Source organism: Hirundo rustica, chromosome 17 (assembly GCF_015227805.2).
Source record: "Hirundo rustica isolate bHirRus1 chromosome 17, bHirRus1.pri.v3, whole genome shotgun sequence".
Taxonomy (NCBI): Eukaryota; Metazoa; Chordata; class Aves; order Passeriformes; family Hirundinidae; genus Hirundo; species Hirundo rustica.
The window spans coordinates 10498565-10512912 of record NC_053466.1 but is presented as its reverse complement, the minus strand read 5'-3'; the positions used below and the strand labels follow the sequence as shown (position 1 = coordinate 10512912).

General features: G+C 45.7%; 1 protein-coding gene across 1 annotated transcript in view; it reads left to right on the top strand.

Annotated features, from left to right (window-relative positions):
* Positions 1–14348, top strand: part of MSI1 (musashi RNA binding protein 1) — a 74786-nt gene that overhangs the window by 16933 nt on the left and 43505 nt on the right. The window contains exon 3 of the mRNA XM_058422817.1: positions 937–1071. Coding sequence (XP_058278800.1) covers positions 937–1071 — 135 coding nt within the window. The remainder of the gene's footprint in view (positions 1–936; positions 1072–14348) is intronic.

Here is a 14348-nt window from a genome sequence, read left to right as displayed (position 1 = left end):
TCTGAGATAGGTTTATGTATCTCCCCCTTGGCAGCTGTGTTGGGCCACATGACGGGCAAGGGTGTCCCCAGCGCCAGGCTATTCCTTCTGGCAGCAGTTTTGGTTGTGGTTCACCTGTGCCTGTGGGGCACCTCTCCCACAGCATGCCCTGCAAAACCAAAATATCTGCCTCATAAAAATTCCAAAGTGCCAGAGAGGGAGGGTTGCTATGCTTCGAAATAGCTAAAATGCAGGTTCTGTGGGTACAGAGCAGAGAGCAGCAGCAAGGATACCAGATCTTATGCTCAGTATGTGAGACATGTGAGACTTGGCATGGCCTTGAGCTTCTAGAAGCTGCATTTTGCTGTGAGTGGTAGATTCCTAGAAAATGAAACCCAGCAGTCTCTAAGCTTAGCTAAGAGACAGACGTATGCAACACAGTCAGTACCTATATGATATATTACTTAAGGAAAAAAGAGGTTATCTCCTTATGTAAATTTACATTCATTCCCAAGATTTTTTTTTGTTTGTTTGTTTAGTATACTTAGACTGTGAACTCTGTCCTCATGTATGTCTGCAAATCATTACCACAGTGCTGGAGCAATGTGAGGAGGGAATAGGAACTGATTCACCAGGTCCAGAGAATCACAGTGCCCGGACCATTGAATCTCTCAGAGTGTGTCTCCAGCAGTGTGTCAAGATCCAAAACTGGGCTGCAGGCTGGATGGAAACTCAGTTGCAGAAAAGAGGTCAGAAGCCTGAGAGAGCAGGCAAAAGGGAAGCGTTCAGCAGAGAAAGAAGAAAGCACTGTTCCCCTGGACACAGTGGGAGCAGCCAGCTATGCTTCCCAGGCTTTGCATTGCCAACAGGAGGTTTTGTACCAGGCTGCCAGGGAGGAGGATGCGAGGTCTGTGTGTGCTCTCCCTGTGACATCCCTGTTATTACTGTCACTTGCAGGTGGCCGACACCCGCCATGACGGAGGCAACCGAGGGTTTGGTGTTGTGCTGTACACCAAAGACAACTTGTCCCATGTGTGATAGTCAGGCTGCCCCGCCTGCGGGAGGAGATTTAGAGAGCACTGCTGCTGTTTGGTATGTATGTGGGTTTTCTCCTCCAAGAATGCCTCCTCCACCTGTTGAAGTGGGAGTATTTCAGAAGGGGAGAGGATTAGCAGTGGTGACATGGATGGTCATATTTCAGGGCAAACACCTGTAAATCGGTCTAAGCCTGTAAGTAGCAACCTATTAAACTGAGTTCACCTCAGCAGCACTCGCCCTGTGTCTGCTTGAGAAGGCTGGATCCAGTTACCCAGCCCTCAGAGTCCAGCTGCTGCTCCAAGCTCAGCCTTTCCCCGTCTCCTGTACCGCTGCAAATGGAGCAGCTATGGATGTTAACAGCTGACAAGACAAAACACATTAAAGAGGTGATGACATCTTTTTAATACATCATCTGTATTTCTACTTCTCCTTTATCCCATTTCTGGCCCCTCTTGGAGCTCTGAAATGGTTTTCCTTCTTGTTTTGTTTTTATGGGCTTTTTAGTAGAGAAATTCTTTTAACATTAGAGATGTTAGATCAAGTCTTCCTGTTCTGTCCCTTCTGTTCAGCAGAAAAGCTGCCAGCAGGGATGTGTTGCCTGGTTTTCTAGAAGGGAAGCACACAGCTGTTGTAACATCCCATGCCCTTTCCAGCCTGCAGGTGTGCAGTGAGGAATCAGAATAATAATTTGAATCCTCTGTTATTGCCACTGGCTTCTGGTCTTTCAAAAAAGGACTTGACCATGTGGAATTTCTGAATGAACTGCTGCAAGCTCCCTTTTAATTAACTTTGCATAACAAAGTGCTAGGAACACATTTCCTATAGATATATGGCTTAACCACAAAATATTAAAAATTACCTTGTGAACAAACATTCCGTACCTGTGACCTGGCGGGAAAAATCTTATAGGGTCACAGGGCTTAATCCAGTTCTTTTAGCAACTTCCAGAGGGATTTTTGGCATGACAGTATTTTGTCCTTGGGTTCCACTGTTCCTTTAGAAAATAACAACCACCTCATCAAGGCTCTAAAGACAGGTGAGATCTTTGTCTAGTTTGTATGTGCAACTGAGATTGCTTAAGGAAAATATCCTTGGTTTTTCTGATATTTAAATATTCTGTTAGTCACTTTCCTTTTTGTATTTTACATGTGTATATATATATATATATATATATGCACTTTTATATAATTTACTTTATATAACTTATAATCTATGATGAACCTACAAAGTTCTTAGGAGCCACTACTTCTTCAGGTCAGTTACATACACCCTTCTCCTAAGAAAATTAAAAATCGGCATTAAAAAAAAAAAAATGCATCCAAATAATTCAAAGTGAATATTATCCCTTGGTTACAGATTCAGAAAGTAAAATTTCAGCAAGGATTTAAAAACATGAGAGAAAAATAGGAGTCAAATATGATATGAGGATGTTTCTGTAAGAATGTGTCCTGTGTTTTCAGTAATTGTTCTGAGATCCTTCTGGCTTTGGAGTCTGGGAATTGGTAAGAACAATCGCTGTGCCTCAGAGGTTCATCCCTGCAGGACTGTGCTGATAGTCACTTTCCTTGCTGAAACACCTCGCCCTGGTTTCCTTCCAGGAACTAAGAGTGTTAATTTCTTAGGAAACTTTTGCTAATTGTAATGTAAGCAGTCTGGGGAGAGGGGAATACTCAGCTGTATCAGAAAGAAGGTCCAGTTTTGCTTGTACAGAACAATGAAGTTTTGGCTGTGTCAAAACACTGTTCCCAAATTTTCTCTGGTGTTTTGGGGAAAGACTGCACTGCTGTGGGAAGCACTGTTGGCCTGGGTGAGTTACTGGCATAAAGCTGTTGATAAAAAATGCACTCTGTGCCATTGCCTGAGTAAAGAACGTTTCATTTTCTAGTGGGCATGAGGAGTTGTCGGTGTCATTGAAATTTTGTAGCTCTGAATAGTTGTTGTAAATTTCATCTGGGCAATATCCCCAATTGTGTTAGATATAATTACATTCAAAGTTCTTTTTAATCATTTATTTGGAACATGTCCCAAGATTCAGCAGTTTTGGACTGGGACAGAAATTGAATTATTTATTATCAATTAGAGGTTGTCAGAGCCTTTGACACCACGTTGAGCTGGCATTGTTTGGTATCTGTATTAATGATCGTATAGATAAAAGCATGAAATTATTGGTTGGAAAGCTTTTATTCTAGGCTGAGAAGGCTAGTTTGCATACTTGGCTGGATGCTTCCCTACACTCACTGTCATTATGGCTCTGTTTAATCAAGTCAACGTTGCCTGTGGAATTGCTTGCCCATAAATTGATGAATTGAGTGTAAGAATAATTCCTCCTAGATTGAACCCAGTTGTGACTTCCCTTGCCATCCCAGCCCAGCACATTTAGACTCTTCTGCTTTGGCTGTGGTCTGCTACAGACCCTGGAACAATCTTTGTCACATCTGTTCTTTTCTTAGAAGAGCAATTTATTTGATGGCTGCTGGTGCTACGCAATGCTGGATGCTGAGCCTTTGTTCCCCCAGGTGAGGGGATGGAGCCCATAACCTCACAGGTGTTCCTGAACTCTCTCACAGCTCTCTTGTGCACCCTTCTCTCAACCGTGTCCGTTTTAACAATAATTTTTCTTGTTGTGCTTTGGCACTTTGCAAGAAACCTCTGCTTAAGAGGGAGATCACATTACAGAGGAGCATAGTGTGGTCCCAGAAATATCACTGCAGAAAGGGAAACACATGGAGTCAGGAAGGGAGCATGGAGAAGATGCCACTTGTCTCCTTGAGTGGCTGAGGGGAGAGGTGAAATTGCTCATGTGAAATTGTCTCATCCCCATATCTTCTCGATTTTGTTGCCAAGGTTAGAATAGCCTTAGTGGGAAAAAGAAGGGGAGGAAAAACCCTTCAGAGGACATACTTGCACCATTTTTTGTATCAAATAGATATTTTTTTTCTGCCTGCACTCCGAGCTGCTGGAAGCTGTGTGCATTTGCCCTCTACAGAGAGTGATCCAGCATATTACAGGATGTGATTTGCACAAGGTTATAAGAAGTTACATGCTAGATCTGCAGAGAAAGTGGGAACTTTTCATATGATAACAACAATAATTCATAATTCCCTCACCAGTTCTACTCCCCACTGGAGTCAGTTTCCAGTGTCTTCGGAGAATTCCAGTTTCTTGAAATTTATGTAAATTTCTCAACGGGATGACTGATCTGGGGTTTTTCTTCTGCTTTTCTTTTTCCTGTTTCACAGCACAGTTGTCAAAAGCAGGGTTGTCCTACTGGCACAAGGAAATTTTTTGCATACACAACTTTCCCAGTTATTTAATTGCAGCAAAGGAAACTGGGACTAGAGAAAGAGAGAACTTCTCATTTTACTGGGAAATTTTGAGATTTCAAATCATTCCAGAGTGTATCACATTTTAGATCAAGCTTTCTTACAAAATTAAACTCTAAAAATATTGTCTTCTTTTGATCAGTGCCTCTGATTTCAGTGCCTTTAAACTGAAAAAAAAATAGTTATATAGCTTTATCTAACTTTTTATATAATTGTATAATTTTTAAAAAATTTTTTCTCAACTATGTGCAGGACATCAAAAATGCCAAAATAAACCTTTTTTACATTATTTAAATACCTCACTAATTTTGTTAAACAGAGAAATCATAAAGTTTTCCAAAACAGTTGGACTTCAACAAACATTTTTTCCTTTAGCATTCATACCCACACAAACACTCATTATCTAGACAAATATTTTAATACCACGTAACTCTCATTCTTTTAAAATTGGTGACTGTGTGGTAAGAAGTACCTCTTCCAGTGATCTCACTTGGAAAAGCCGAGGCTGCGTGTATCCAGCCTCTCAGGCTCAATACTGACTTCCACAAAGGAAAGTATGCAACTGGAATTCCTGGAACAGGCCTCTCTGGAAGTATATGCTTTGTATCAAAGACGCTATTTCTCAAGGAAAAAATAAACCAAAACAAACCCCAAGCCAACCAAAGCCCAGCCCATAACAACAAATCAACAAAAATAAAGCCACTTCTGTTATAAATCAGCTTTTGTCTTGACTTGCAGAACGTGCAGTGGCCCCTTCATCTGCTCAAATCCTTCTACGTAGAAAATTAAAAAAAAAAAAAAAAAAAAAGAAAAAGAAAAAGTGGAAATGGAGAATGTGGTCTGTCGAGCTGCGGAATAATGCACGTCAAACCCTGCGAGCAACCTTTCTTCCGCAATCTGGTAGTGATGTTTCTGACTCCCAGCCTCCCTCTCTAGAAGCTGACAAGCAACAGCAGCTCTCAAGTAAGGCAGACTTGGGAAATGACTAATTAAACAGTGATTGCAGGATTGCTTCCTGCCCTGGGTATCAGACCACAAGGGTGAAGCTTCATAAAGATGGAGTGACTGCAGGAAGCGGTGCTGTGCATACTTCCACAATGGGGGCATTATGGAAACATGCCCCCGAGGCTGCCGGAGACCTCGCTGAATGGATCCTGATACCATCGGGGAATGGAGTACCTGCTAGTTCAAAGCGAGCCTGAATGCAGGTTTTAATCCTTTCTGACAATTGTTGAGAGGAAATGGCCTTTCCTCTGACCTTATCGTTGTAAACAACAACTAGTCATCAGGTTTGTCCTGCCGAGGGAATAGTCAAGGTCTATGCAAGGATTTTACTTCATATTTTTTTCTTCTCTGATTACAATGCTTTAATTCTCTAGACCTGAAATGCATTCTCACCCCTTAATATACTGACTTCATGTACATTCTTTCTTAATTATTGAGTCCATACAGCTTGGCCTGGTTCAAATTAGTTCCTTGGAGCTGTGGGCAGATGTCCCATGGCCAGTTTCGGTACTCAGCCCTGTGGTTGTTTTTATGACAGGCTATTGAGAGATGCCTTTTGCATACACCAGTATCCCCAGAACTGGGTGTGAGACAAGCTGACAAACTCTTCTAGCATGACAGAACTATTTTCACACTGGCCAAGAGGCAGGATGGGATATTGCTGCTAGGCACCATTAGTGTGGCAGTTTTAGTATGATGGAAGGATGCAAACACTTCTGGAATTGCAGAGGTGGATGGATTTATCTCTGTGGATTCATATGGCTTTTAGAGCTAAGACAATACAGATGACAGAGGAAATGAGACAGTGGCTTTTGCTGCTCCTGGAGTTCAAGCCAATCGTCTGTAAACAACTGGGCAGAGTGGCAACGTAGAAGAGGGCTGACCTGCTGCACTGACACAGTTTTGGAGTGATGAAATCCACTTCCCCCAGATCTGTGCAGGGCTTTGCCTCTGGCAGGGCCCCAGTATTGAGATGCACATCACGGTGGCCACCTGAAAGCATCCCCTTCCGGGTTGCTGCTCATCAGGTGCTAAGTGCTGTAACGGGGATCAGCTGTCAGAGCCTCTGAAAGGGAATTTGCAGAGCCATTAGGAGGGCACTTCTGTGCCTGGTCATAGACCTTGGCAGGGTATAGGAGGTTACTGATGGCTTTGTATGAATGGCTTTTTAATTCCAGTGGAGTTTATGGACAGCACTCATATACGGATAGCTCTTTCATCCCCTGTTCTAAGACAGAGCAAGCCAGAAGAGATTTCTCCCTTGCACTGCACAGCCTGGCTGATCACTGCAAAATGAGGGATTGGCTACACAAGTCGGTATGCCTAAAATCTTTTCTTGTTGTCCTGGTTGACCCAGCTTAATATCTGCTTCTCCAGCTTGTAAGGATTCTTGCTACGTGGTTGACAATGGAAATGTAGTGCATTTGCAGCAGGCTGGAAGTCACTGTGTATAGGTCCAGACTTCTAGTGAAAAACCTGTAAGGGTCTGCAAATGAGAACAGGTTAAAGCCACTTGCCTTGGGTTCGTAGGAATGTCTGAGCAGGCTGTGGTAGGCTAAAGGGAAACTGGTGGATTTTCATAGAGAGGATGTCTGGTTTTCACAGCTATGAAAACCTGTGGTAACTTTGGGCTGTGTTTTTTGTAGCATATTTGTGAGAAAAGCTTGAACACTGCAGAGGGCAACCTCTGAACACCACATACAAGTCTGCCAAGTGAATGATCAAGGTCAGAGTCTCAAGTGGTGAAGTAAACAGGGCTGGATCTGCCCTGTGCTTTGTCTCTGGCACCCACATGTGCTGTGGCCAAGAACAGGCTGTACCCAAGGCATGGGTTTCTCTGATTTTCATCAGGATGTGGGGCTGTGGGTGGAAGAGGGTGTTATAGTAAACATTTGCGGTTTGTCCTGTAGCCATGTGAAGTTGGTTTTCTTGCTCCATACCAAAATGGGTTGGAATAATTTTGCTTCCAGTTTTGTTCAGAAAACAACTATGCAAGGCTGTGGGACTGAGACTTAAATAAGTGGGAAGGATCTCAAGAAGACCTGATGTGATATGCCTGAAGGAATTTCCTTTCCTGGGGGTTGACCCTTGTGGCAAGATTGTGTAATGAAGCTGCTAGAAGACCTGCTCGCTAGGAATGGTGCGTACTCCACAACCTGCAGGAGGCCAGCAGGTTGGTGGGGCAATACCACCATCCCAGGTGTCTTGTGTGTGCTCTCTCCATTACCTGTGCACTGTCTGCATCAGGGTCACATTGTCACAAAACCGAAAGAAAAGCTGTTAGAGGAAGTATTCCCCTTTCAGTTGGGATGAACACAGTATTTGGTGAAAGAAATGTTCTCTGTCCATCCCACCCCTTCTCCCCTCTGAGGTTTACTTGTTTATATGGCTGCAGGAGATAGCTCTTTGCCTTGCTGTGGTATTACCTGTGCTAAGGAGGATCATAAAAAGCTCAAACACTTATTGATTCAGTAGTGGGAGCTGTTTCAACAGTGATAAAATGGTGCCTCTCCCTCAGTTATGGAATACCTGTCAGGTTTTCTCTTTCCACCCTGAGGTTCTCTTTAAGACTTTTTGAATTATTTCCTCTGCTTTATAGAGCTGTAACAAAGGATGAGTGGCTGGATCACTGTGCCAGCTTTACCTGAGTAAAAGGGGCCAGAGACAGGCTGAAAGGGCTCCTGTCAGCAGGCTACTAATTGCGTGTGTCCATCAGCAGGTTGTCCTTCTACCAAAGAATGTTATCTTGAGATGAATCCATAGGCAGCATAGAAGGATCTTGTTGAGAGAGGCAGAGCAGGGAGCTGTAGAGTGCTGCTACTCTATTGGGATGGTGTCTTCACAGCAGGTGCAGGAGTGAAAGAGCAGCACCAGCTCTGCGAGAACTGCCCTGCCTTGCAGTGATCGTGTTAAGAGGGAGTACGCTTTGCTTTTCTTCCTCACAAGAGACCAGTTGCATTGTGTTTTGCACTGCTTTGCAATATTTCTGAAAGTCTGCAGTAACTGCTTGGAATTCTGTGGGGAATGAATACTGCTTTTCCTGCTTGTTTTGTCCGTGCAACATTACACCATGCACTGTGTCTAAAGAAGAGCAATCTCTGTTTCAGAGCTTAATGAATGCCATAATGGACTGCCTCGGTAGTCTGCATACCTGAGGATTTTTTTTTTTTTTTTCCTTCATAGGAGCAGCCCATTTTGCTGTTCGTCACAACCCCGGTTCTGGACTTGTCTAAGTTTTCTTGTACAGTTCAAATGTCACCTGTGGCCTGTCTTGAAAGCTTCTCACTGACACTGAGAAAAGGGCAATTACTTAAAAATATTTGAATGTGGTTAGACTTTTTCCTGATCTGCTGAGAAATAATGACAGTCACTTCCAGATTCTTTGACTCAAAGGAAGCGTCACTAGAACTGACAAGGTCTCATTCTCAATATGTTATATATTGTAATTAGGATGTATATTGCCATCAGCACCCTGAGACCTCATGAGAACAGGAGTTGAGGATTTTGCTTGTCTGCCCTTACTGAATGCATGCAAGTCTCATGAATATTTTTGAAGCAGGTCAAATACTGGCCATTGCAAATGTACAGAGGCCTTACTGAAAGCAGTCCTTTGAGCAGGAGTGAAGGTGGATTTCTCCTTCCTTACAAAAATGCTCAAGAAACGCCAGAATAAGTTTGAAGGGGTAGGTAATGTCTGTGGAGTTAGTTCTCTCTCTGAAGTTGTGGAGGGGAGAATCCTGTTCATTCAGCTGCAGATTGGCACTTAGCACATGTCTGGGGCAGCGGAAGAGCAAGGCAGGATTGGGACAACAGTGATATAGTCAATATGGAAACTGAGATTCTTCCCAAAAGCAAGTTTGCTGATTGTATGGCAGCAAACAACTTGGTGTTAAGGAGTAGGGTAGAATCCTCTTTTTTTGTAATTGTAATTATTATTATTTTGAGGCAATTATATTGTTAAATGAGCACATAATGAACATTATTAGCCATCAAAGCATCACATGTGATGCTGTGGGAAGGTGGGAAAAACAGTGAAACTGAGGCATGACATCCCCTTGATGCCTCCAGAATGAGGCAGAAAAGACCCTAACACTGATGGAATTCAGCTTTTGTGAAAAACGCTTTGTGGGATCCTCTTTAACCTGCCTACATGGATGTGCCTGAACCCCCAAAGAAGAGGGCTGGGTAGAGAAGCTGAGTGTAAAGTGCAGTTCAGGTGGATGTTGGAAGTGGATAAGGCTACACATCCTATCCTTAATCACTTCACATTCTGACTGCCAAAATGTCTGATCCAATATTGGTCCCACTGACTGAGAAGCTATTTGTGTCTTTGGATGTTGAAAGTGGGCAGGAATTTTCCTGTGCTGTTGAACCAAGGGTACATCCATGATTAGGACCAAGATTCATTCGATTTCCTTGAGCTCATGCTGCCATTCACTGACTTATACTGCTGGAGTTCCTTTTTCATGGTTTGGTTGCAGTTTGACACTAACTCTGAGCAAAAGTCTGGTGAGATCCCAAACGTTGCCATGAAGAAGTTCCCTCCTTCTAAGACACGTGCAGAATCCCTAGACCTTTTCCTGCACTCACGATGCCCAGGGGGCTGGAGCTGAGCTGCTGCAGCCCTGTCTGCTTGGGGATGGAGTAGTTTGCAGGAGGGGGAAGCGTGTGTTTTGGTGGAGGCGTGGAGGAGGCAGATGTCGTGCCTCCTGTTCCTCAGCAACCAGGAGGTTTCTCTGTTCTTCAGGGCTACATACATTCAGCTAGACTTCTTTTTAAAAAAGAGACCAAATAACCTCTCCTCTGCCCTCAATGCCAGGACGTTTACCCCTAGACTCTCTCTCCTATTACTTTGCTCGGTGATGCCTTTGAACCAGGAGGACCTTTCCTGTAAACTCCTCCACAAGAGGAGGCCCGTTGCTGTGAACTCTTGCATAGTAATTAGAGGAAACAACTTTGGGCTCCCACCACTGGTTATGCAACAGGGCTGGATTGTTTGTCACCACACAACCCAGCCACCAGCACGCTCTGTTCTGACACCCCTCCTTTGCCTCCATCCCCTTTCTAGGCATCTGCTTTGCAGATTGCGGGAGTTTGTCCCACAGCTCCCAGGTAGATCCTGTCTGGGACATTTCGAGGGAAATTGTAGCTCCACAGCAGAAATGGCCGCAGTTTCCAAGGCAACTGTCCCCTCACCCTGTTTTGAACGTTCCCATAGAAAGTTGCCCATTAGTCTCGTCAGCAGCTGCTGCAGGAGCACGTCACCTCCAGAGAAGTTGTCCTTTGCTGGACTCTTTATTCCCGTAATGAGCAGGCAGGGGGCCACGGGTGGCCGGTGCTGCAGCCCTTGAGCAGGGCCCTGGCGGCGCTTGGGCAGGGCAGCGCGCCCAGCGCAGAGCTGCCCTTGAGTGGGTGAGGGGGTGGTTGTGCCTTTCTACCTTCCCAGGGAGAAAGTGATGCTTGGGGCTCCTGGGAGGTGCACGGAGCAGGAGGCTGAACTGCCGATGGGGCTGCTCTTGGGGGCTTTTTGGCGAGCGGGAAGGTGACAAGTGAATAAGAAGGACACGGCATTTTATTTAATTAGAAAAACCAAACTCCCTAAAACTAGCCTCCGAAGGGCCTCCGTTGTCATCAGCCGCACAAAGAGCTGTGACAAATGAAAGGAACTGAGCAGAGAAAAGGCTGCTTTCTCTTTGTGTCTCTTTCCCAGCTTCTGTTTGCTTTGCTGTCTCCCTTGCTCCCATTGATCAGGCATGTGGAAACATTCCTCCTCCTGCACTCCCATTGTGGCCGCCCCGTTGCCAGGCTCCCGTTGGCTTGAATAACTTCACTAAGCCAGGCCTCTCCAAAACCATGCCATCCGGCGCGCTGGATGCGGAGCCAGACACTGCCCTCCCATCCTCCTCCCGTCCCTCCCCCCTCCCCAGCAGCGCAGGGGTGCAGTGAGAAAATGTGCCAAAGAACAAGGGAGGTAACGCGGAGCCCCAGCTGTCCTGGTGCAGGGAGAAGCACAAGCTTGCCCTAAGAAAACAGGGGCAAAAGGAGGGGACAATGGCCAGCCTGGGTTGCTGCCTTAAAAAGAAGGTGGGTGGTGGTGGCGAGGGCTGTTAGCCCAAAGTTTCTGAGCAGAGAGGAGACAAAATGGTACGTTTCCCAGGGATACAAGCTAGTAAAGCGCAGTGAGGTAAACCCCAGCCTTGTTTCCTGTGGTGGGGAGAGGTGGAGAGGACAAAACAGGAGGCAGCAGGCAGCCGGCTGGGAGCAATTCATGGCCGACTCTCACTGGCTGTGCCACAAGCATGTCCTTACAGCGCACGGGGCACCTTGGGCCAAGCTCGCTGCTGCTGCTGGCTTGTGCAGCACCTCCTGTGGAGGTGACACCACTGTCTGGTTCAGGTGACAGCTCTGGCGCACAGGGTGGCTACATTCCCCCCCTGGCTGGGGGCTGTATCCCCAGGACTTGCTTCAGGGATTAACTTGGGGTAGCTCTGGTGCTGAAGATACTGGACTGGAACACTAGCTAGTGGCCCAGGGCCCTGGTGGGCTTGTGCTGTTGTTGCAGAGGGATTGACACCCACCTGCAGTCCTGCTGCCTGGGGCTAAATACGAATCTGGCCTATTGTTCTCAATGTTATTTTTCGTTGGTGAAATAGCAGTGAGCAACCTGCGCTTTCAGACACACTTTTGACTCAGCACAGGGTTGGATCCTTTGATGGTGTAAAGCAGCCCTGGCCCATCAGCTCACAGCTTTACCTGTGACCCCCCTTTAGTGTTCCTACTGCTGGCAGTTGTGTCCTGGTGCTCTGGATCAGAGGAGCTGTATCACCACGGGCTGAGGCAGTGGCCAGGCAGAGGATCCTCTCCAGGTGCCACCAGGCCTGTCTGCAGCGGTGGCCTCTGCAACCCAGGAGGTGGAGAGAGATATCCTGGGGCAGCTGAAGCTTGAGCCAGGCTCTGCTTTGCAAAGAGGTCCTGGGTGTGCATCGGGTTTGTGCTTGTTTGAAGGGCAGGGCCTGCTGAGCTCAGGTGATTAACATAACAATCCCGGAGCTCTGCCTTCATCCTGCGGCTAAAGCCTGGTTTGCTCAATCCAATTTCCAGCCTCTGCCCTTTCTTTAGCAGGCTAATTACAGCGGCAGGACAGTGGAAATGACCTTCTTAAAGTCACAGTGCCCCTCATCTACTTACCTGTCAAAACACAGGAGACGGAGCACTGGTATCATTCAGGAAATAACATGTTTAGATACAGTGAGTGAATGTACCAAAGTGCAGAGCTCTTCCCTTAAGTTCCCAGTGGGAACTTGTGTATTGTTACCAGTAGTAATGTGCATTTGTGAAGCTCTTTCCAAGCAAGGTCCACTGATCAGCAGAGCAATGGAGATGCAGGTTTCTTTGAATTTAAAGAAGAGTAAATGTGCACTGTTACACTGATAAATGTGCAAATGCTATCATCTCACACAGCAACCTGTGAGGGCACTGGGCTGGAAAGCTTCTGCAGTGCTGGCTTCTCTCATTAGTCATCCTAGCCTCATTCTGTCTGTAACACAGAGTGCCTGGCTCCAGTGCAACTCTGGCCTCCTGCACAAACTTGGATGTGGCCTGTGCGCCCAGAGGAGCTGTGAGTGCTCTGGTGCTTGGTCCTGCAGGTACTACAGCCCTGGCATGGGCTGGAGCAGGAGCCTGTGTGTGGAGCCTGCCTTGGGGGCTGGAGCTTCAAATGAAGCAGCATGAGAAGCTGCGATCTGCAGGAAACCCCTGGGCTCAGCATAAGGTGCTGATGAGGCTGTTGACAGAGCAAAGGATGGGTGCTCCAAGTATCCTTCCAAGGGCTTGTCCATTGGAGCAGAAACAAGTGATTTCTAAGGATGGCAGGGCTTGTTTCTGTTTGAACATTTGGACCAGCTTTGTAAATACCTGTGGTGTAGGTGGCTTTCATATTCTTGAAACTATGTCAGCAGCCACACAAATCGGCCCCTTCCCAGAGGATAACAGAAAGTTAAAGTTTGTGCCTGACAGTAGCTTGGCACAGGATATTTCTGTTGAGATCCTGTTGAAATTGTCAGTGATACCTTGTTAAGGCTAAGTTTTGGTTAGGATTGCCTTCGTTTTGGGATTTTAGTACTCAAAAAGAAAGAGGCAATCTCCTGCCTGCAGGAGGACCTGTGAGATGAAGCCAGTCTAATCAGTGGAGCAGCCATAGCTAAACTGCTTCTGGAGCTGAAAGAATGGTTTTGCTATCTCTCCTGCTTGGAAAGGAAGAAATACGGTGAGCATCGTGAGGCTTAATGTAACGAAACAGGCCAGGAATAAAATTAACTGGATAGCTGATACAGATGTGTCAGTCACACTTTGCCCCAAAGCCACTGCTGATTGCTGAGATACCTGTCCCGTCAGGCATTGAGAAGAGGTAGCAAAACAATTTTCAATTCATGGCAGTCTTGGAGACCTGCTGCACACAGCAAATTTGATGCTGTGATAACTGACACTGTTTGTGACAGACAAATCTGTGACTTGTGTAGTGAAGCAGTTCAGAAGTGCCTGCTGTCGCATACCAAGAGGTTGTGGAAATGGTACTTGCTAGGAAATATTGTTGCAAGAGGATCCCAACTACCAAAGGCATCTACTGAAAGCCATAGGAGAGCAATGAGATATTTGAGAGTACTGGGAGATTTTTTTTTTTTCCCCCCTGTTATTTTTCTTTCCAAAGGCATAAATAGTCTGATTCTGTTGAAAGCTACAAAATAGGGGATTCTTGAGAAACAAAGTGAAATCATGAAAACTAATACCCCAGCACTAATATATAAACTAAACATATCTGAAAGAGAAGAAAACAATTACAGGAAAGGCTGCTACTAGCAAACTGCTGGGAGGAGGACAAACGCATCCAGGGCAACAGGTCTAGGATAAATACAGGGAACAGTCTTGGAGGAGTGACTTAGCCCATCCTTACTACACCAGCATTTTCCTACATTTTGTTGCTGGGAAGATAGTAAAAGGAATTGT